The sequence below is a fragment of the Ptychodera flava genome, chromosome 15 (assembly GCF_041260155.1).
Source record: "Ptychodera flava strain L36383 chromosome 15, AS_Pfla_20210202, whole genome shotgun sequence".
Classification (NCBI taxonomy): Eukaryota; Metazoa; Hemichordata; class Enteropneusta; family Ptychoderidae; genus Ptychodera; species Ptychodera flava.
In genome coordinates, this window is record NC_091942.1 from 30003654 (window position 1) to 30026008 (window position 22355).

At 37.6% G+C, this 22355-nt stretch overlaps 1 protein-coding gene and 1 long non-coding RNA gene across 2 annotated transcripts in view; both read right to left on the reverse strand.

Annotated features, from left to right (window-relative positions):
* LOC139151843 (speract receptor-like) overlaps positions 1 to 1467 on the reverse strand; it is a 73480-nt gene extending 72013 nt beyond the window's left edge. Inside the window, exon 1 of the mRNA XM_070724858.1 lies at positions 597 to 1467. Within this exon, the coding sequence (XP_070580959.1) occupies positions 597 to 1004 (408 nt within the window). The 5' untranslated portion in view covers positions 1005 to 1467. The remainder of the gene's footprint in view (positions 1 to 596) is intronic.
* Positions 1468 to 13226: 11759 nt separating this feature from the next.
* Positions 13227 to 21379, reverse strand: LOC139151844 (uncharacterized). Its single transcript, XR_011556500.1, has 3 exons — positions 21269 to 21379; positions 17979 to 18157; positions 13227 to 17515 (listed from the first exon to the last, which is right to left on the reverse strand). It is a non-coding gene; the product is annotated as an uncharacterized lncRNA (long non-coding RNA).
* Positions 21380 to 22355: the final 976 nt, after the last annotated feature.

Genomic DNA, 22355 nt, shown 5'->3' on the forward strand with positions numbered 1-22355 from the left:
ACAAAAGTGAAACTCGGATACAATGACCAACCAACCAACAAACAAACAAACAAACATGACAGTATGTACATGTATGTCATGCGTAGAATTCTTACTTCATCGAAATTCCTAACCTGACAAGGTGGCTTAATTGGTGGTATCATCGCATCAAACACACACAACACACACACACACATATGTCTGTGTATGTATGTATGTATGTATGTATGTATGTATGTATGTATGTATGTATGTATGTATGTATGTATGTATGTATGTATGTATGTATGTATGTATGTATGTATGTATGTATGTATGTATGTATGTATGTATGTATGTATGTATGTATGTATGTATGTATGTATGTATGTATGTATGTATGTATGTATGTATGTATGTATGTATGTATGTATGTATGTATGTATGTATGTATGTATGTATGTATGTATGTATGTATGTATGTATGTATGTATCTATGTATGTATGTATCTATGTATGTATCTATGTATGTATCTATGTATGTATCTATGTTTGTATCTATGTATGTATCTATGTATCTATGTATCTATGTATTATATGCTCTCAATCAAATTCAATAGGATAAGTCTCATACTTACAAAAGATATCATTGGTCGATTCCAGGCTGCTGCTATCCGCGCTTCAACTGTACATGAAAAATCGGGTCCGAAAACAACATGTGGTCTTTCTATGGTGTTACCCGACACACCCAAGTTTGTGTAGCCTTTGATTGACTCCAGCTCGTCTCCTGTAAAATTTCCTGTCGAGCCCCTGATTATCTCGAAGTCGTAATTCGGCAACAGGGAACTGTTCTTGATTTCCTCTATAGCGTAGACTAGCCCTCCTGAGACAAAGTGCATCGCGTGGCTGCCAAATAGGGCGCCCAAGTAACCAACTTTGATGGTCTTCTTAGGTGTCGCTGTGGTGGTCACATTTTGAGACGATGTCACGGTTACAAAAGCAAACGCAGCTATTGTAACAAATACATGTATGGTCGGTATCGGCATGGTTGAATATTAAAATACATATGGCATCAGCTAGAGAACAATGGAATGTTTACATCGTTTTTGTAGACTAGAAAACCGGTTGAAGTCGGTATTGCTTGTCGGGGAGTAATGATCGCGTTCCGGAGTCAGGAAGTTTCTGTTTGTGCTGTCGCCAAGAATTGACAGTCACGTAGAAATGTAACTATACTGTGGATTAACGAACAATCAATCCCGATTGTATTCTTGTTCCGTCGGAATAAATGGACTTCAGAATTTTCTTCTACTTTAAGAACGCAAGATTGTGCCTGCTTGGTCCCTATTTCAAAAACTCGATTACATCTTTTGGCCAATGTTCCATAGCGAAGCCATATTTTACATTTTTAGTGGTGTTGTCGATCATCAGTGTTACGCGAACCAATGTAACACCTAACAATGCCAGACCAGCGTTAGCGTTCACTATGCGTACGTCATGTTTTCTTTCAAATGGTAAACGCCTGCCTCTGTGCGTTTCCTTGCGAACAGCGATGAATGGGTGTCAGCAGAAAAGCTGAATAATAACTGGGTTCATTTTTTTAACGGAACGACCACTCAGGTTACGACTACCATGCGCACAGTACATAACTTACACCGGTGACCAATTGTGTTCCAGGATTCCTTGTAACAGCCAGACGTTGGCCATTCTTAAATAAACAAATCAGTTTAGCTCACCCAGAGACTTCTTCTTCCAAAACTGGTTTCTCCCGAGAACTATGAAAAAAAATCGTCGATGTTCCTCCAGACGAGGATTATCGTAAATCAAATCATCCTTCTCCAAGTTTACGAAGCTTATAACAGATCTAATGGAAGCGCGATATCTCAAGAGTGGCTTATCGGATCAGAATTTAATTTGGTTCGTAGACTTTGTTTGAAAGTAGCAAGAACGGATTAGCTGTTTGTGGGCGTGGCTTACATGTTTCAATACATTTGCATATTATACCAATTTGCATATTAACGACCTTCCTAATTAGGGACATATCTTGATTGACTCGATCAAAATTGTTGAAACTTGCTCTGAACATTGAAGAAACAATAATGACCAAAAGTCGGTTTAGATTTTTTAGAACATCTAATTACTAATTTGCATATTCAACTAACTTTCCTAATTAGAGATATATATCTCGATTTGCTTAATCAAAGTTGACAAAATGTGCTATGTACAGTGAAGATACTAGGATATAAAATTATTGAAGTTATTTAGCATTTTTATTTTAGCTAATTACTAATTTGCGTATTTAACGAACTTGCCTAATTAGGGATTTATATCTTGATTGACTTGACCACAGTTGACGAAACTTGTCATGTATATTGTCGATGCTGTGACATAATATTACCAAAAGTCCGTTTTGATTTTGTAAATCATCTTATTACTAATTTGCATATTTAACGAACTTTTCTAATTAGCGATTGTGATTGATGTCTTTTAGTCGATGAAACCCGCTATGTACATTGAATGAATATAATATTTATGTTTTCTGACGATACCTTTTCGTTTAGCAACGTACAATTCAAGTATTTGTATGTTGCTTACAAATACTCTAAAAACTTCAAATGAAAGGACTTTTTTGGTCACATCTTCTTAGATATATGTACCGCTTAAAGTAGATTAGTAAAATTAAGAAGTTCTACGGTAGATACGGAGATGTTGTATCAAAATATGACCTATCTGTTTCTCGAATCATAAGTGACAGCATACCAAATTTTGAACCACAAAAGTACTTTGGTGAATTCACGAAATGGATTTATCGCTTTGGGTCAATCTTGACGGATGCATCTAGCTGGCAGGGTACGCTTACCCATTCCGGACACCTGGTACCACCACTATTTCGTGGTTCAAGATGACCCCATTGCCTTTGTCATTTTCGATATATTCCCTGGACCTGGTAAATTTCATAGTTACCTTGAATGTTAATGATTATTGGACCTGATTTGATGTCTAGAAGTAGAAAGTTTAAGAGTACATTCAACATGGGGTCTCTCGAAAGGATAATTTCCTTAGGGAAAGGAATCTACATTTTAGGTGTTTATCCCTCCTACGGTAAATAACTTGCTTGAACAAGATTGTTTAAAACAGGTGTTCTACAGTCTCATTTTCCACACCACAAAATGTGCCAGCCAGGGACAACGCTGTTGAAGGGAAAAGTTTGTGTAATTTTGTATTTGTTGGTAAAATGTTCTGTAAACATTTCCACTGGAAGTTTCTTGTGTCAATTGTTAGTTTAAGAGGCAGCAAAAGAGAGTAGATTATACAAAGACTGGGTGACTATCAATTTATTTACACAGGCAACCATGTACATCTCTGTTAAAGCCATGGTGACGGTATCATAGACTTTGACATACGTCGATCGGCCGTTTAAAATATGATATAAGTGGTAATTTGGTAACAACATAGTCAACCACTCTCTTCAACTGAAAATAATTCCCGAGGTAACATTTTACATGAAATATGGACCATATAGAACAAAACAAACCGAGAAAATGTAGACCTTTCATTAGATTCATCTGAGTATGTCCTATAACAATATTCTCTTTGTATTACTTACACTTAAGGTAGAATGCGCCTCGAGGATAGATATTGGGACTCCCAATTTTTACAACTTTTTTTGTTCAACCACTTGATATAGAGTTCATTTTGAAGCTCGTGATGTAAAAAAAAATTCACCATCTTAGTTTTTCGAAAATCGAAAATTTTATTTTCCTCCATGAAATTAACATGTGGTTGAGGCCATTTTGAATTTCAGATATCGGTAAATCTTGAGTAATTTATTTCTCTGGTACCAAAATTTGCACGGTGACCCCAGATTGTTATTCGTGATTTTGAAAGAGGGTAGTTGAAAGATACCTTGAGGAAAATTTGAGCAAAAGTTTTAGTCTTTCATTTTCGAGGCGCATACTACCCTTAAGTTAAAGGAGAAGAATTAAGCTTTCTGAATTCTGAAAATGAAATGGATTCCATTGTCCATGTAGAGTTCACAAACCACAGCCACACGTTCAACAATACTTCTAGATGGCAAAAATATTGTCAGACTTTATTTTCTCGTTTAGAAAGAGCGTATCTTTAAGCAGAGCATGTATCAAATAAGGAAGTAACGTCACCAAGGACTGAACTGATGTGCGAAAGTATCATTAAGAACCCTAGCGTAGCAAACATCATCATGTGAAGAAGTTACTTTATGCTTTTGGCTCGAGATGTTCGTGACTTAAATCTATTTAACGATAAACGTTCGCAAGCAGTTGCTCCATGGCAACACCTTGTTGCAAAGGCTCCCAAGAAGGCAAGGACAATTGACGGAGTTAAATAAATGACAGCCCAGTGACAATGTTGGTTATGTACATGTAGATGTATATTTTGAGAGTTCCGGTTCATCTAATACTCCTCCTGCAACTTCACACTTTACAGTGATTAATATACACACACTTACCAAATGCTAGAAATTTGACCAATTGTTCATTTGCTGGATATATTTATTCAATATTGCAGCAATCAATGCCTGTACAGTGGGCGTAATATGGCCACAATATCATCTCTACTGCTACCAACCTCACATAACCATAACCCAAACCATTACCACCACCATCATCATCATTGTCACCACCATCATCATCATCATCGATGGCAATAATAATATCAAAAAGTGACGTAGATGTACGCATTCTGATAGCTCTCGCCCGTCCCTTAAATATTATCCAAAGCTAGAGCTAGCGGTCGTTCACATTTGACAGCGAATAGGTCATCCCAACATCTCTGTCTTAACCTTTTACTTAATAACACTCTTATCCTTCATTTGGAATCGAAGCGACTCATATGTCCGGCGGCCGTGAGCACAATCAGAGCCTGTAGTACAAACTGACTTCGTGCTTCATTAGCTTGCTTACAATCATTGCAGTGTCTTCTGAGAGGCAGAAAACGATTTTTATGTCAAGAATTATTCATTATTATCGATAAATCGATGATTATTGAATGTTCAGTCCTATGACGTTTAAGATATTAAGATATTAAAAAGTTCAACAAATACGTCGACAGTTTCTTCAAAAATTTCTTCACTTGTTCCTTCCATCATATTTTGATATTATTAGGATGATACTTAATCGAGGATGTTAATTCATGGCTGACTGACAGGTATTAAATACGGATAGAATAGATACATAAATAAATACATTGTAGAATGGCTAGAACAGAATAGCCATTATTAGTGTAATACTGTATATTTATTATGTAACATCTTAAATCAATAGGCCACAGGGATCAACGAGACAAACGGATTGTGGTCTACATTTTGTCTATAACTTTTTTCTCAGAGAGAGAGAGAGAGAGAGAGAGAGAGAGAGAGAGAGAGAGAGAGAGAGAGAGAGAGAGAGAGAGAGAGAGAGAGAGAGAGAGAGAGCAGGTTAGTGAATAGATACCCATCCGAATCACATTACCTGTTTCGTCTTGAAGGTTATTGAGAATTTCAACTCATCAAAGAGATTCAAACGACTGAAATCGATACCAATGAGATACGGAGAAAGAAGTGACAGAAATCGCGAAACGTCTGACCCGCTAATAACAAGGCCGAGATTGCTGATTGAGAGAGAATTCTTGCCTCGGGAAGATGAGATTAGAATTAGTGATGTAGTTACGGGTAAGATTAAGTATCATCGACTAGGAGAACGTGATAGTAGTTGTGAAGGACAATGACTTCATACATGAATGCCGTAATGGACGCGATGGTCGACGTTTTACCTTAACAGATAAGCTACTTGTAGTGGCGAGATACTGTGTGAAATCATGAACAGGTGTCGCACACGTATACAGGGATACGCTTCTTCCTAGCGAACAGTTTTACCGCAAAGTATCGGATCTTCGATCGGTTGCTTTCTCTTTCCTTTTTTGTCCTACAGAAAATGACACTTTTTATTGTCCATTGATAATTTTAGCTTCCTTTAAGGACATCCTAAGGGTAATATAGCGTCTACTTTTACTCAATATCAAAGGAAGAAGCCAGGTGGTAGGGACGTGTAGGGAAGTAAGCACATTGTTTTACATTTCCTGCTTCCCAACTTAGTTACAATCTGATTGGGACAGCTTTTAAAAATGGTAAATGAGTTTTGTTTTGTACAGCGCAAAATCGAGGGAGCATTTTTGCAATTGTTTTTTCCTGTTGAATTAACTTTTATGTGAAATCATATTTGAACTGCTGTATAAATCGTTGCATTCTTTCCTAATTACGGATCAGTAACACTTTCCTCTTGTGTGAAAATACTAACTACTTTCTTTTAGTATATTATATAAAAAAGGAGCCGGGAAGGCAAATTCTGAAACTTCAAGGCCCTAAATAAAATGACGTTTTAAGGTTGACAGAAGACCTGAATGCCCGTTGTTCTGAAAGATACGTACCCAGGTAATACACGAATTAATGAGAGAGAGAGAGAGAGAGAGAGAGAGAGAGAGAGAGAGAGAGAGAGAGAGAGAGAGAGAGAGAGAGAGAGAGAGAGAGAGAGAGAGAGAGAGAGAGAGAGAGAGAGACTGTCTGTCTGTCTGTCTGTTGATGACACACTTTAAGTGGCATCGTCCGTTGAACCCGGACATCAGAGGTGAAGTCACAAATAACACGTGCCAAATAAGACTTACAGATGTGTTTACCGGCCCAATATCAATTTTCATCTGTAAAAACCGCTGGATTGTGCGAAATGTTTAGTGATTAAGCAGTTGAGAAACATGGGCTAATCCAAAGAAATGCTGATCTACTTACAGCTCTAACTTGCATTTTATCTCAATTACGAGTCTACACCAAAATTTATCTAAAGTTTACGCAGAAGTATTACTGTATTCCATACAGATAATAGGTGCTACTTTAAAGACTGACTCTGAAGTGTATTTGTGCGATGCAGAGGTCGTAGCCAATAGCTCTTCCGTTGATCACTTGCCAAGATGCATCAAATAAGATTACATATCAGTGAAAGCGTTGTTAAATCACTACAACGTTCGTTCTCTCGTATTGAAATGGGGTTCAGGATGCGGTCACGTGGTACTATTTGCTGATGGAAGCTGAGTAGTCATACAGGCAACCGTTAAGAATTATCGCTTTTACCCATCTATATTATTCAGGCTACCTCAAACAATATCACACCATGAGTATTCATCGACCATAGAAAACGTTATAAGCGTTTGTGCGTTGACGAGAATTGAGGGGTTACATCGGTCACGGTAGTAATTATAAGCAATGGTCCTCCTATTCAACCGTGCACCACTGTTTTCTCGCCTGTTGCGTGCTTCAATTGTCCCTGTGGGGTATTGCTGATTTGTGGACGCATACCGTGGGTTCATAACGGAGAGCTCTCCTAGGTGAAGTCATAAAATATCACTATGAACTGCCGATACCTTTTCAGCAATTCCATGGTTGTTTTTGTCAGCACATTATTTATTGTCAGGTGAGTATAAGAAGGGCCAGTGTACTTAAGGCGTGTGGGTTCTAACGCGAAAGAAACGCACTGTAATTGTCCTATGTTTGATAGCGCCGCCGTTGACGTACCACTCTCCATAATTCTCAGAAAAAGTACACCAAAGAAGTGGCCGATGAGAGATGGCATTTTGTTAATGTGAAAACCTAATGACTTTCTTTTCTTGTACATCACATCAACACATCTACAAAGTTCAGAACGTTGATTGTTTCTTTGGCAGGTTCAGTGTACATGTGTATCTCAATGAGTTATGTTCTGTGCAACTAGGGTGAAAGCGGTGTCATAAATTAATGGATGATAAACACTCCTAAAAGGTCACGTATTTGTTCTGAGGGGTTAACTTACATAGAGTTTGCCAAAATAGCTGTCGACAACAAGACTGATATGTGTACATCTCTGTTCTGAAGAGACAGATACGCTTTTGTAGCTGGCGCGAACACTAACATTTGTATCACAAAAGAAACCATGAAGACAATCTTGCAACCTTGCAAGAATGCAGCGAGTACGTAAATCGCGACAATCATAAATGCCCGTGTCGTATATTGTGACCTTTTATTTGTCGACCATGGCTTATGAACACAAAGTGACCTTACAAACATGATTTAATGTCAGCATTGAATTCCTCACATGTCATTGACAGCAAAAACGATACAGATAGACTTCGTGCTTTTTGTTGAGGTACCACGATATAGGCGATTAAAAGGCCAATTAAACATTACACTGCATAAAAAGGCTCTAATACTTACTGTATTAGCATGAATTATTGCCTGTATTTTAGCTGAATAGTGCATATACAGGTGAATACAGTTAATAATCCATTGCTTGTATTCAGAAAGCCTGTACTCATGTGGATTCATGTGAATTCACGTGTATTATTCTATAATACAGGCAACTCATTAATGTGAATTTATCTGTATTATTGCGTTTTCATGCAATCATTTGTACAGAGTAGACGGCAATTGTTGGGCAACAATACCTGGCAAGGTCACCACGAACACACACATGCGCAGACGCTTCCATCAACGAGTCTTGTTAGACTAATGAACTTCAATTAAAAAACGCTTTGAAAGCTTTGAACTTTCTATCATTGATATCAAAGTATAAAATGCGTATGGAGTGTATTTCCAGACAAGGATGTCAAGATATACTCAACCTTTAAAAGATGTAATTTTGATGTATAAAATTCAGTAAAATTTCACATTTGGTCGTGCAGTCATTTCTGTATATGGTGTCATCAGCATGTAAAATATATTTGTGTATACCAGTGGCGGCCATTTCTGGTCGTCGTGCAGGATATATAATCCTAACCGCTTTAAAATGAACAAACGAATAAATTCAATTTATATTCAACATGCAATGTCTCTGCAAACGATGTAAGTATCAACGCATTACAAAATATAGAACACCTTCAAAGACCCAATGCCGCGTTTTGTCTTGCCATGTCGACAAAACTTTAACAAAATTTTCAGAATTGAATTTGGAGATCTAATGTTGCTCTGAAGTGTTACAATCTCATCGTTTCCAAGCAAGCATTACCTTCAGGTTTTGAACAGAGGGCGAAGTGAACGCGTTAAAATCATTATGCAGAGTTTCAACGTTATTTTGCACAGAAAATGACTAGTGCAGATAATTTCAGAAGTGATAAGATAGGAAGTGAATTATGAGCTGTCTCCCACCAAGATATGATGTCAAAACAGATCAACGACGCAAGCCTGAATTGACGTGAAAACAAGTTCTACCATTCGTAGGCTGCAAATTCGCTCATTGTTGCTCCCGTTGCACGGACAAAAAGCGACCTTCGCTGATGGATGACGCTGTGTTGTAAGCAATGCGGGGTCTGTTTGAATTCCCCCGCGTGTATATATTTGAGGTGTGCTAATAACCGCGGGTAGTTTTATGATTCAATTATGCAGCTTGAGCATTATTGCGAAATTGTTTACACAAGTTGTAAAACGAACGTCAAGGATTAATTGCCTTGCCTCGGTGGTCTTTGTGATAATGTAACATTTACAATTTTAGTATTAAAAGTAGCATGACAAATTGACGCCTTATCAATATGTGCCCCATAGTAATAATATCGTTTCGTGGACGCGGGCAATTTGTCCGTTAAACATCCCCAGAACCCGCTGCAATTATAATCAATCGCCACGTATGATGAAAATTTTATACTCATTTTAACAAAAAGCCACGAGCTAACGTTTGCTTAGTGACATATTGCAAGAACCGGAGGTTATTTGAATCAATTCATAAATTTGCAATGTAAACAAAATTTGATATTGTTCAACACTGTCCGCTGTGTGCTGACAGGGTTCAATGCCTTCTCCTCCCCCACCTTGCCTGTCTCTCTGTGTCTACTGCCACGAGCTGACTCATCTGTCTCGCGCCCTGTATTTTTCTGGTTTATCATCTGTCCTCTGATATAAGAGAGTATAGTTTAAATTTACAAAAAAGAACTTAGATGCCATCACATAACTGGAATTACACAAATAAGGCACATTCATGCAACGAAAAGAACAATGGCGTTATTGGTTTGAGCCTAGCAGAATTCTTACAGGTGTTATACATAGTGTTAGACTTGTATGCTGCCCCATTTGATTGTTAGGATAGAGAGCCAAAGAAGCAAGTTAAGTGTGAAAAGTTATGATCGCTCTTTTCTCTACCAGGAAGACAACTTAAACAAAGTTCATTAACACCAGGATGACATAGGTTCGCTATCTGTATCTCCCGCAATAACATGTTTTCACAGCCAGTAAAACAACGTTAACTAGAATGTTTTTTCCCAATTTTTCTTTTGTCTCCGATTATACTCACATGTCTGGCGGAAGTATGTATCGATCTTGCTTCTTCTGGCAAGCAGAGAAGAGACGTTATGGGTTAGAGTTTGACATCACGTGTTAAACATCATACCATTCAATTTAATTCTTGTGTATCAGAAATGCTACAGATATCATGGAAGACTTTGTCAAAAATACTCAGAGAGGAATACATGCTTTCATCTTGAACAGTTCCCAAACATTAAAGTAAACAGTCACCTGTAATCTACATATGCCCATATATGGTCAAAGGGGCGTTCCTTGGTATTCAAAATGCCCATGCGAGGGCGCTGTTTTTAAAAAGCGGCCATCCGCTTAAAATCTGTTGGTTAGCTTTTCTCTTTCCATGGCAACGGTGGCAAAATGGAACAGGTGACAGTATACCTTTAACGGTTAAACCTCTCTACTTGAGCAATTCCAGTCGTGCCTGGCTTAATCGTTGCTCGTGATCGATAAAGCAGGCGTTAATGGCTCCAATTTTTGTAATTTAGACGTTTCTATTCAATCTTAGAAAGAAAATGTAGAATTTGGTTTAAAAAGCACGCGTTTGAAGTTGTATTTTATTGTGATAAGTTACCCGTCCTGAAGTCATCTTGTATCACTCCACACTATATCCGATCCGGTTCCGTTGACGTCACTTACGAACAACGCCATTGAAATCGTTTATACCCTGTAATTGTATGCCATGAATAACCATATTGAAAATTCTACTCTCCCCATTTATTTGATTAAGGCGAGTTTCTCTCAAGTATTCGAGATTGACATGCGCATGTGTTTTCATTAGTGACATTGGGTCCGCATGTGTGTCACAAAGATGTGTCGATGTATGGACTCTAGATACCAGTACACATTGACAAAGACTTATATACAAAGTTCCAAAATGAACCCAGTTGTTTCCCTAAATATCACAATCTTGTTACATGTAATAAAAGTATCCGTCTAGTGTTGGCGTCATATGCGTCCAAGCGCCCATCCATCCATGAGTGTATTAGTACATTCTGATATACATAGATACATACATAGATAGATAGATAGATACATACATACATACAAAGCGAAATAAAGAGAAATATATGAACAACATTGTAAACGATGTCACTTCCTTAATTTCACAGCCGTCACTTTCGAAATCTAGCTAGTCGGCTTGCTGGCGCCGATGGTTCAGTAAACTCATTATTGCTGTATTTTCATGGTTGACGTTAGGGAACATTTCCCGAATGATGAACGGACAACATTCGTCCTTGCCATCTTCCATCAAATGAATGACACGTGACGCAGTGTGACTGACAGCAATCATTACAAATCTATCCTCGATATTCCAAGACCTGACATTGCTACCCATAATTATTGTCTTGCAGAGCGGAAATTACTCTTGCCATTTTTTCTTTGCGTTGGAGTTGATTGACACCACCATGAATCTCGTGTAGGCAGAAGTACCAGATGATGCCGTTCTTCAAATGTAAGCATCTTCGTGACTGGGTTGAATTCTTAGACCATGTATGAAAGGAGGTCCTGAGTGTGGCAATAAGATTGAAAGAAACACAAAAGCACCGCGTTACGATTGCAGTCATACTCCGCATTGCGTCTCACTACGCCGGGGTGACGAAAATGTCAAGCAGCGATACATCAAATCATTGGAAACGACAGTGATATATTGTAACATACATTTGCGTAGGTCGTCCGAAAGCGAGGCCCAGTTGTAGCTGCATTAGGGAACTTCCTGTGTCACCTTCGTGCATAGAGATTGTTTGTCATGATAAAAGGTATCGGTGTTCGAGCATTCAGTCAGGTTTACAGCGAATATTCAATCATGCATATGTGAACACTTACGAAGTGGATAAGCATATAAATAGAGGACAAAACTAGTCAAAATACTAAATTTTCATGATTCCTACCTCACAAACATTTTGCTAAATTTTACAGAATCGTACAATTACAATGTTCACAGCAACATTTGCTTACTTAATGCTTTGATATTTTGCACTGATATTGAGCTTGTAAAACACTATTGAAAGCGGTGGAGCGAGATGATTTAACTGTCCTCAGTAAGTTAGAAGAAACGGCTACCGTAAGGGGCGCTCTAAGAATTTCCATCGGACCCACACAGGGTGGTCGTATCATATTTGAGTTACCGAACATTTATCGTTTTGCAAGACTTAGTTCACTGTTGTAGGCCGACGAATATTATTTTTGGACAATGCACATTATAAGTTGATTTGCATACTCAAACAATGCTCATTATTAAAGTTTTTCATAAATGAAGTAACTGTTTTTGGAAATTGAACTTTTGATGGCGTTTCCTATGAAAGATAATCTTTGACAAGCAGATTATCACCATCAATCCCCTTTAACACCATGGTTTGGCCTAAACTCATGGTTTGTAATGGTGATTGTGGTTCTGTTTACAATGAATGTGGGTTGAACAGATTGAAAAGTATTTTGCCAAGAATAATGTACTTTAAATTTATCATTTTAACACTTACAATCGATAAGACATTGAGATGTACATAGATGCAATATCAACTCTCTCCTCCAGTTCTTTGTAAACATTACTTCTATATGTTGAGCAGCAACACTGCCAATACCATGCAGAAAATACCAAACGGTCAGAAAAGTCCAACGTTCCATTAGACAGTCCTGCTGACCTCAATTACATTTACAAAATGACAAAGTGCGCCTTGCTCGACAAACCAGCGAGAACCAAGTTGTAAATTTATAACATTGGCTGCTTTGCCACGCAAGGCGCTGTTTATTTTGGGGCGCACTCAGCTTTGAATTGGCGCATGTGTTCCAAGGATAGATCAAAACACAGAGTACTGATAAAGTTTCCCTTGTAAGGAGTCAAAACTCTACATTTTCTGCAAAATGATGGTCGAAAGTCGTGCTTAAGTATCACAAATTAGTATAAACAGGATCTTGGAATGCCAGAAACACTGACACCAAATGTAAACAATGGATTTTGTTTATTGAGGATAACGTTTAAAAGAATACAATTCTTGGAAAGATGGGAAACAATGATTTTACAACCACTGAAAATAACACCGGGTACTAACAATAATATTTTTTGTGTGTTATAAAAAAGAAATAATTTAAGTAGGTGCATCCGCTTTGGCAAAAAAACTGTGAATACATAAAAATTGGTAGATTTGAAGATACGCCAGCAATTAGCGTAAAGACGTTCATCGTGACATTTAGCGTTGTATTGGAGTGAGTCGTGTCAATGTTGAATACATGTTTGCCATCGTGTTGCTTTCTGTACAAACTTACCAGATGAAAACAAGTCACAAAATTGTTAAGTGAAAACAGATACATCGTATACTAATACAGTAATGTTACGATGCAAAGGTACATTTAAATAAGGATTCTACAACGTGAAAGCCATGATATTATATCTGGTAATGGAAATATGTGAAGTCAACCAGAAAACGAGTTACAGTTAATTCACGGATAATGAATAGGTATCGTAGCGAATTAATGTAAACATTTTTTTGTAATATTTTAAATTATTACAATATTTCAGAGACAAGGCAATAATCATTAATTTGGCCGACGGAAAGACACTAAAAAGTCGCTGAAAATACAACTGGGAAATTCATGAAGTTCTAAAATATCTTAGAAATCTTAGCCACTAAAATGTTTAAATGGCGAATGAAATCGGAAAACATTATGCGTGATGGAAGATGGAGGAACTAACCGTATCTATCATGATAATTATAGTCAATACCCCACTATGATTTCCGTATTCCCAATTCACGGCTATACATTAAACATTTCTGTATATATCCTGATTTTGAACTCGCCACATTGAAATAAATTTAGCAATACCAAATTTCATTTCCAAGCAAGCTCCGTGCAAAAATGAGACTTAGTATTCATTAGTTCACCGTTCAACCGTGAACTTCAATATTTTGCACTTCTTCAGACACAAAAATAGCAATCTTACAATTGCAAAGACAATCCACAGACCAGCTACAGCAACAAATAAACAGATCGTCAGAGCAAATTGTAAGTAATCCAACACTCGGATGCAGATTTCCGCTGGTCCCTTCACAGTGATACCCTGCGAATATACTGCCGCCTTTCCGACATTGAACGCTGCAAAGCACACCAGTAGGCTTAACGTTATCGTCTCCAGGATCCCAGCGTTGCCTTCGTGGGGACACCACTTGATGTTAATGATTAGAAATAGCGTACAAGTGAATGTCACAACACAGAATGCTGTAAACCTATCAGAAATTAAAGTTAAACACGCAACAAGGACAAGTTTACGGGCATTTAGAACGCCCTCTACAGAGCATTTCTCGAGAAATTTCGTAACCTTTTGACAGAATGGTCTCTTGGACTGCTGACAGCACGAATTGCTTGGTGTTTTTCGAGATGGGTTATTCAGAAATTTGATCACACTGCTGCGCACACTTCCAATGCTATCCGATAAGTCATTCTGGCAAATATCCTCTTGAATGGAATTGTAAATGTGTCTCTCAGAGTCCAGCCCTTCGTTATCAATTTCGTTAGCAACATAACCTCTTGGATTCTCAGCATTCCTCCCTAGCAACCATATCAGGAGCAAGTACACAGGAGTTAAGTAAAAAAGACATGGTAGTACACAGCAGACATAAAACAACCACAGCGGTATCCCTTCATCACTAACTGTGGCAAGCAAAGGTTCAATTTCCTCATCGGAACACCCACTGCTTGACCTCATTTCAGGGGGCGCCAATAGTAAAGGTCCTACACTCAGTACAAGACAGAAAGGGATTGCGTACAAAACGAAGGACAAAATTGTTAACGGCTGCTGAGGACAAGGGAGACTTCCATCTATCCACATCACCCTGGTATCTTCGATGTAAACACACTTTGAAACGGTGAAGACGAACCTAATCACAGTTATGTATGTCAATGATACAATTTGCAAAAAACAGTCTGATAATTTTATCATGGAACGGCTGACTCTCGGTTGCGATTGATGCGTGTTTCCCGTTTTTTGTTGGACTTTGATCACAATGAAGATAAAACCCAAAAGGATGTAAAACAGAAACACCGGTAGAATATACAGCAACTGTTTTGTCAAAGGCGTGATTCCGGTTGATGGGCATGTAATGTGAGCAAACCACTCAATACGGAACAGAAACAGGCCAAAAACAGTATCATACAGAACTGTTGCCGTTGAAGTTTCTTCCGTTTCCTGTGGAAGATCAACTTTAAACAGCAGTGCAATTTGATAATAAAAGAAAACAATGTTTAGGTAAGTCTTCGCTTGCCCGTCTGCAACCCGTGAATTATTTCGCCCTTTGTGTTGGAAACATGACGCAATCAAACTGACTGGTGAACACATCATCCTCGTCGTATTGGAAAAGAAATCGATTGCTTTTGATTTCCAAAAGAGCAATAAGAAAGCGGCAATTACGCACAATAAAATGGGAATCCAGACCCACCGTTGGGAACAAGTTTCATCTTTGATACATCGGGTCGACAGCAGACCTTCAGAAAAACCTGTCTTGCATCTAGCACACAGCGGACCCTCGCGGTCAGTGTTACAGGAGTTGTATGACCTGCAAGTGTCGTTGCCTTGGCAACAATATCCAGGCGGGCACTGTAACATCTCTATCCTTCTTTCCGAGCCATTCGTAATTTCAAAACCCCAAAAGTTGTGTCTGGCCCTGGGACTACCAATGCATGATGCGCCGTACGGACAATTGTGACACGTGTCATTTTTGAGAGTTCCATCGTGACTGGTGCCCTTGCCCAGAGTGTAAAACCCAAGCGGACAGGACTCACAGAAATACCAAAGGCTGTTAGAAGGGATCCCAGCGTGGATGAGGTCTGATTCAAAACGTGAGATTAGGTAACCTTCTGCACATGTAATGTTTACACCATCAATACTGTGGTTTCCATCAATCAACTGAATGACATAATTGCGATCGTTTTGTGTCAACGGATCTCTCGAAAATGAAATATCAACATGATTCATATCAAGATTTATTTCATTGGTAAAATACATTTCGGATACCACATGAAGGTTTTTGACTGCCTGTCTCCCAAATATCTTTACGTATTTCAGAGTGGCGTTGGCTCTGTTTTTCATATATATCGAGTTTCCTGCCAAAGCAGCAAAGTTATCGTAAAACTGTGTGTCGAATAAGTTCAATTGTATTCCTTCGATGTACAAAGCGCCGCCATCTGATAATTTTGCTCGGTTATGGGAAAATGTACAATTACGAATGTAAGCTTTAGCATCATCAATGTGGTCATTAGGCATTTTTAACACTCCCATATAAATCGCACCAGCGGGCCAAGGCGAATTGTTGCCTGAAAAGGTGCACCCGGTAAAAGTAATATTTAACAAAAAATGTTCTATGATCTTATCGATTTCTATACGAAAGTATATAGCTCCAGAATGACTATCTCGAAAGGAAGAGTCACGTATATTATACTTTATGAGAGCAGATTTGCTTGTAGTACCTGCCATGTAAATAGCTGCATATCCATAAAACATGCAGCTGCTTACCGTAACATCGAAATAATGTTCCTTAAGAATAAAAAAGCGCATAATAGCATTTTTACCGTCATTGTGTGAACGGTAAAAACTACTGTTTTTTATATTGACAACACGATTTCCAGAAGGTAGTAAATAATAATAATCTACATCGATATCAGTGTTATCGAATATTGACGAAGCTATGAGAATGTCAATGTGAGCGCAACTGTCCAATACTACTGCAGAATTGTAAAAGTTTTTCTCATAAAGTCCGTTTCTTTCCAATGTAGATTGACTTACTGATAAATTTAGGAATGAACACTGGATCCAGTTGTCTTGTTCGCGCATCGTAGAAATGACGAAGTTATTGTTATCAATGTGCAAGTTTTCAACGTAAATGGAGACGTCACGTGCTTGTATAATGGAGTGATATCCAGTAATTCTGAGAGAGCTTATGCGTACGTTTAGAGAGTTTAGTCCGGAGCCATCAATGATAAGGAATTCACTGTTAGCCATGCCATTACAATCGAGAGTTATCACACTGCCAGCGCCCTCAATGACGACATTCCTCGATACCCTGGCAGGCGTGCCACATTGCTGATATGAGGTATTGTCTGGTCTTGGCATAAGTGAGACAATGTCATTCTCCTCGGCTCTCTTTTCAATGGCGTAACGTATCGTTTTGCACGGGTAGGTTCTTGATCCACAGCCATCTTCGTCGTGGCCATGTTCTGAATCCTCGACAAATATTGACCTCGCGCCAGCTGTGCCGGGAAGGTAAAAACAGAAACAATAATGTTGAGGCAAAATTAAACTATCACCGCCTGTTATTTCTCCTATGATCAAAAATTGCCAGATAAAATTCTTAGTACTGGGCTCTTGGAATTGGACAAGTAGAGCAATATAATGACAAACAGCCTGCAATGTGTCATATTTTACAGATTACCTACAACGACACCATAATTGCAACATAAAATTATTGCAAGTATTAACTTTATTTTAAGTAAGCACTCATGATCAGTTTAAACATAAACTGTAATATACAATTTATATAGAAAAGAGATGTTTTGAATTGCTCATTTCATTGATGGCGTCCTTCGTTTTTAATTTTTTTGCCTACCACAGTAGTAAATGCATAAGATACGAGGCGATCAGTGCCATTGAAAAGTGCTAATGTGAAGAAGAATACACCAAATAGGATCACTCGTTCTCAATGAATTAAATTACCTCTTGGGCTCGGAACTGATAATATCAGTAACAAAACTATCCAAGATAAGTTCATGGCCTAACCATCTCAACATCTCAAACTGGATAACGGTCCTTTGATGGTTCTCTGCTTCTTTCGCAAATGATCCACAGTCCCGGTAACCATGCTATACTCCAGAGCCAGATACTTCGCTGTACAACTAGGTTTTGGAAATAACGATAACATCAAAAGTATTGTCAATAGAGCAAAGATCAATGATTTTAACTCTTTACATATACTACGATGACTACTAACCTTTCATCGATTCTGTGAGTGGAAAAAATCATCATGCATTTGACAGAAGTTGAAAGAAGGGCCAAAACCTTCATTTTCCAAGTTAGCATTTGATTTCGAGTGATATGGATAATATGAACCAATTTTTTTTTTTCCAATACAAGTACAACAAAGTTTGCTGTTCGACTGTCAACTACATATAGAACGCCTTAAAATTAAATTGTCCTGCGGTTTGAAACTACACAAAATGTGTAAAGTTCGTTTATTCAATAATCGTAAGGTCAGGAATTGAAGATGTCTGAAGAATATATACAAGACGGGACGTCAAGGAGATTAAAAAACCAGATGTGAACTGAATGTGCTCACGTGTCTTACAACAGGTTCATTAGTAGTACGCTTCACAGAACAATCAGACATCTGTTATAGCATTATTATGTAGCAGGTTTCATCAACTTTCGCACAGTCGTATACTCTCAGAGTTTAATCATTCATTACAAAACTTTATTTCATATGCAAATGAGGAGGTTTTCAACTTGACACTGCTCAATGCTTCATGGGACAATTAGATATCTATCAGCTCAACAAATGTAGCACGTTTCATCAAATACAGTGCTGTAATTTTGGAGCAATATCACTAATTACAAAGTTCATTAAATATGCAAATAAGCCCTTGACATTGCTCTTGACATAACTTGACATTGCCCAAAGTTTCATAGCACAATTAGATACATTTATCAGATCAATATCTGTAGCAGGTGTCACCAAATTTGGTGATGTAATTTTAGAGTTATATACCTAATTACAAAGTTCATTAAATATGTAAATAAACCCTATATTAACTTCCCACTACTAAATGCTTTACAACACAGTAAGATATCTGTCGGATCAACAGTATCTGCAGCAGATTTCATCAACTTTAGTGCATTCATTTCGGAGTTATTAACTAATTACAAAACTTCATAAAATATGCAAATGAGCTATTTATCAACTTGACACTGCTCAATGTTTCATAGCACAATTAGATATTTATCAGATCAATATCTGTAGCAGATTTCACCGAATTGGGTGCCTAATTACAAAGTTCATTAAATATGCAAATGAACCCGTGATTAACTTCACACTACTTAATACTTTACACAACAGTTGGATATCTGTCGGATAAGAATCTGCAGCAGATCTCACGAAATTTGGTGCAGTTATTTCGGAGTTATATGACTAATTACAACACTTCATAAAATATACAAATGAGCTGTTTATTAACCTGACACTGCCCAATGCTTCTGAGTACAATTAGATATATCAGATCAATATTTGTTGCATGTATTATCAAATTTGGTGCAGGAATTTCAGATTTATGTCACTAATTACAAAAGTTAATTGAATATGCAAATGATCAGATAATTAACATGACACTAACAGTATCATCATAATGTTCTGAGATTGCCATCTGTGAAAAGTTTCATGGAATTTCGTGCAGTATTTCTTGATTTATGTCGACACTGTCTTACTGTCTCCTTAGGGAAACCATTATATGAAAAAAATGATATGTCATAAATGTATTAATATGAAAGCCACTCTAACTTAAATCTAATCAGTTCTTGCAATTAGCATATGGTACCTGTCTACAAAATCTGATTTGAATCTGTTCAGGCGTTTTTGAGTTATCGTGTTGACAGACAGACAGACACACAGACAGACACACAGACAGACAGACAGACAGACAGACACACAAACACACACACACACGGACAGACAGACAGACATCGCTATGACACGTGAGCTAATGTCATATTTAATCCGATATTTATTTTTAACAGAAACATCTAATTAGCTGATTTTGATTAGCTGATTAGATTATTATGTTAAAAATAAATGTCGGTTGGTTAATTGAAACGTAAATGATTGAAAATTACACAAATAATCAAAAATAACCAACAATCATATGTATGGTTTGTGTTATTGTGATCAAATATTTGCCAAAATAACTCGATATTTCACATGCAGAATTCAACAGTGTTTAGCTATACGGCTGATGCACAAAGTACAGCCAAGAACGGTCCCCGATCCACCCCAGCGCGTCGTGTTGGCGTCTTTCAAATTTCGCTCATTGAATCGATAGCTAAACAAGCAGAATATTAAAGATGACGTCAACTGATGCTATCAAATAACTGCCTTCACATCGAGTGATGTACAAGCGTGACAGACGTGAAACGAGAGCGCGATATTTTTCGAAACTGGAAAAAAGGATCACCATTAGGGATCGTAAGATAAAATTACGAGAGAAAAGTTTCGTTTGTACAAAGAGGTAAACATCTAAAGTCTATCAACATACAATAGCGCTGATAGCAAATGACGTCACTTTTCTCTCATTAATATGCATAAATAATAATTTCCCCGCATTTTCAGCATAAACGACAAAAATAAAACCTGCCAGTGTTACAATAACTACAAAAAATCAAACTAATTCGTATGAACGTATGGTTTAGACTGCCAAAATATCTCGATATTTCACATACAGAATTCAACAGTGTTTAGTGATACGGCTGATGTACAAAGCACAGCAAAGTAAGATCTGCCCCAGCGCGTCGTACTGACCATTTCCCGATCAATATCAATTGCAACAACAGCCGCGCATACAACAACAAAATTTGTCCGAATTTCAGGCAGCATTGTCCTCACGTGTCGCGCGCGTGCAACTGTATTTAGTAACACACCTGAAATCGCTAGCAACGCTACTATTCAATGAAAATATAACACGTAAATAACGAAAATCACATGATGGTGAACGAAATTTCACCGAATATCTCTTTAACTCCAGCAACTCGTGTTTACAGCTAAATGTGGTCATTGGAAAAGAAACAATCAAAGACTTATGTTTACGACGTCGACATAAAGATCAGACATGACGAAACTAACGCCCAGCAATTCAGAAATAAAATTTACAGTCCCATGCGCTACGCGTGTCCCCACATGGCATAATTCAGGAAAAGCTTTCTTTGCTCACTGTTAGGATGCTTTAATGAAGTGTTCGAGTTACCTGGAAATCCGTAAAGCAGGTCTTTGAACTCAATCTGTTTAGTTGCCAGCTCAACAAGCACACGGCGTTCAGCTGCTGATGTGACGTATTGAAGTGTCTGCTTTTATATGTTGTCGGTCCAAAGTACCGAATGGTTATCCGGTTGCTATGTTTGGAAATTTAAAGGATAGAGTCACGTGACCTGTTTTGGTTCCTCTTTTAAACTAATTATTTTTAGAATGAAAAAACGTATTAAAACAGTTTTCGGTGAACAAGAAGAACTAGCCGACAGTATTTTTTTATCTTTTATTAAAACGAAATCCAGATTGCTAATACATCAACTATTAAAAAACTCCACAATCACTAATATGCAAACTGTTCACCAGAACAAAGTTACAATAGAGTTACTATTTTTTTCCACAAGCTCTAAAACTTCTCCTTTTTCTCCCCATACCTTTTCAATTTTGTATGTCATAACGAACTCATTTTTTTTTCGACATTACATATATTGGACTGTTTTCTTCTCCATCATCAAATATTTATGTATTGACCAAATCCCGATCAATATCAATTCTTTTCCATCGTTTTCCTCGAGATTTGTGACCCGAAAACTGGTCTAGAGAAACGGTTGAAAATTAAATCTAAGTTGGCCAGAGTTACAACTCAGTTTACAAAACGACAAATCATCTCTGTTATTTTCACCCATAGCCTTTCAGCGACATCGCAAAAAAGAAATCTATGTTCTAACGAGTCAGTTACTTTACTAATAGAACATTCCATCGAATCCATTTTTTCCTGAAGAAGAGATACTTGTTGCAGGGTAAAAATCTATGCAATAATTTCCACCGGAATTCCTGCAGTTTCCTTTCTCTTGTGATGCTATAAATATTTTTCTAACCCATATTGCTGTATTCTTCATTATCTATATTTGTAGCGCCAAGAGAAGTACACCACTTGTTTAATTTATCCATACACAAATTTTGACATTGTTTGAGGTTGTTAAATATGATTTACAAGTGACCTTTTTCAATATAATAAATACATTATCTTTCACAATACCGTAATGAATATAATTGTTTAATTGGGACTTGGAGAAATATTTTTAGCT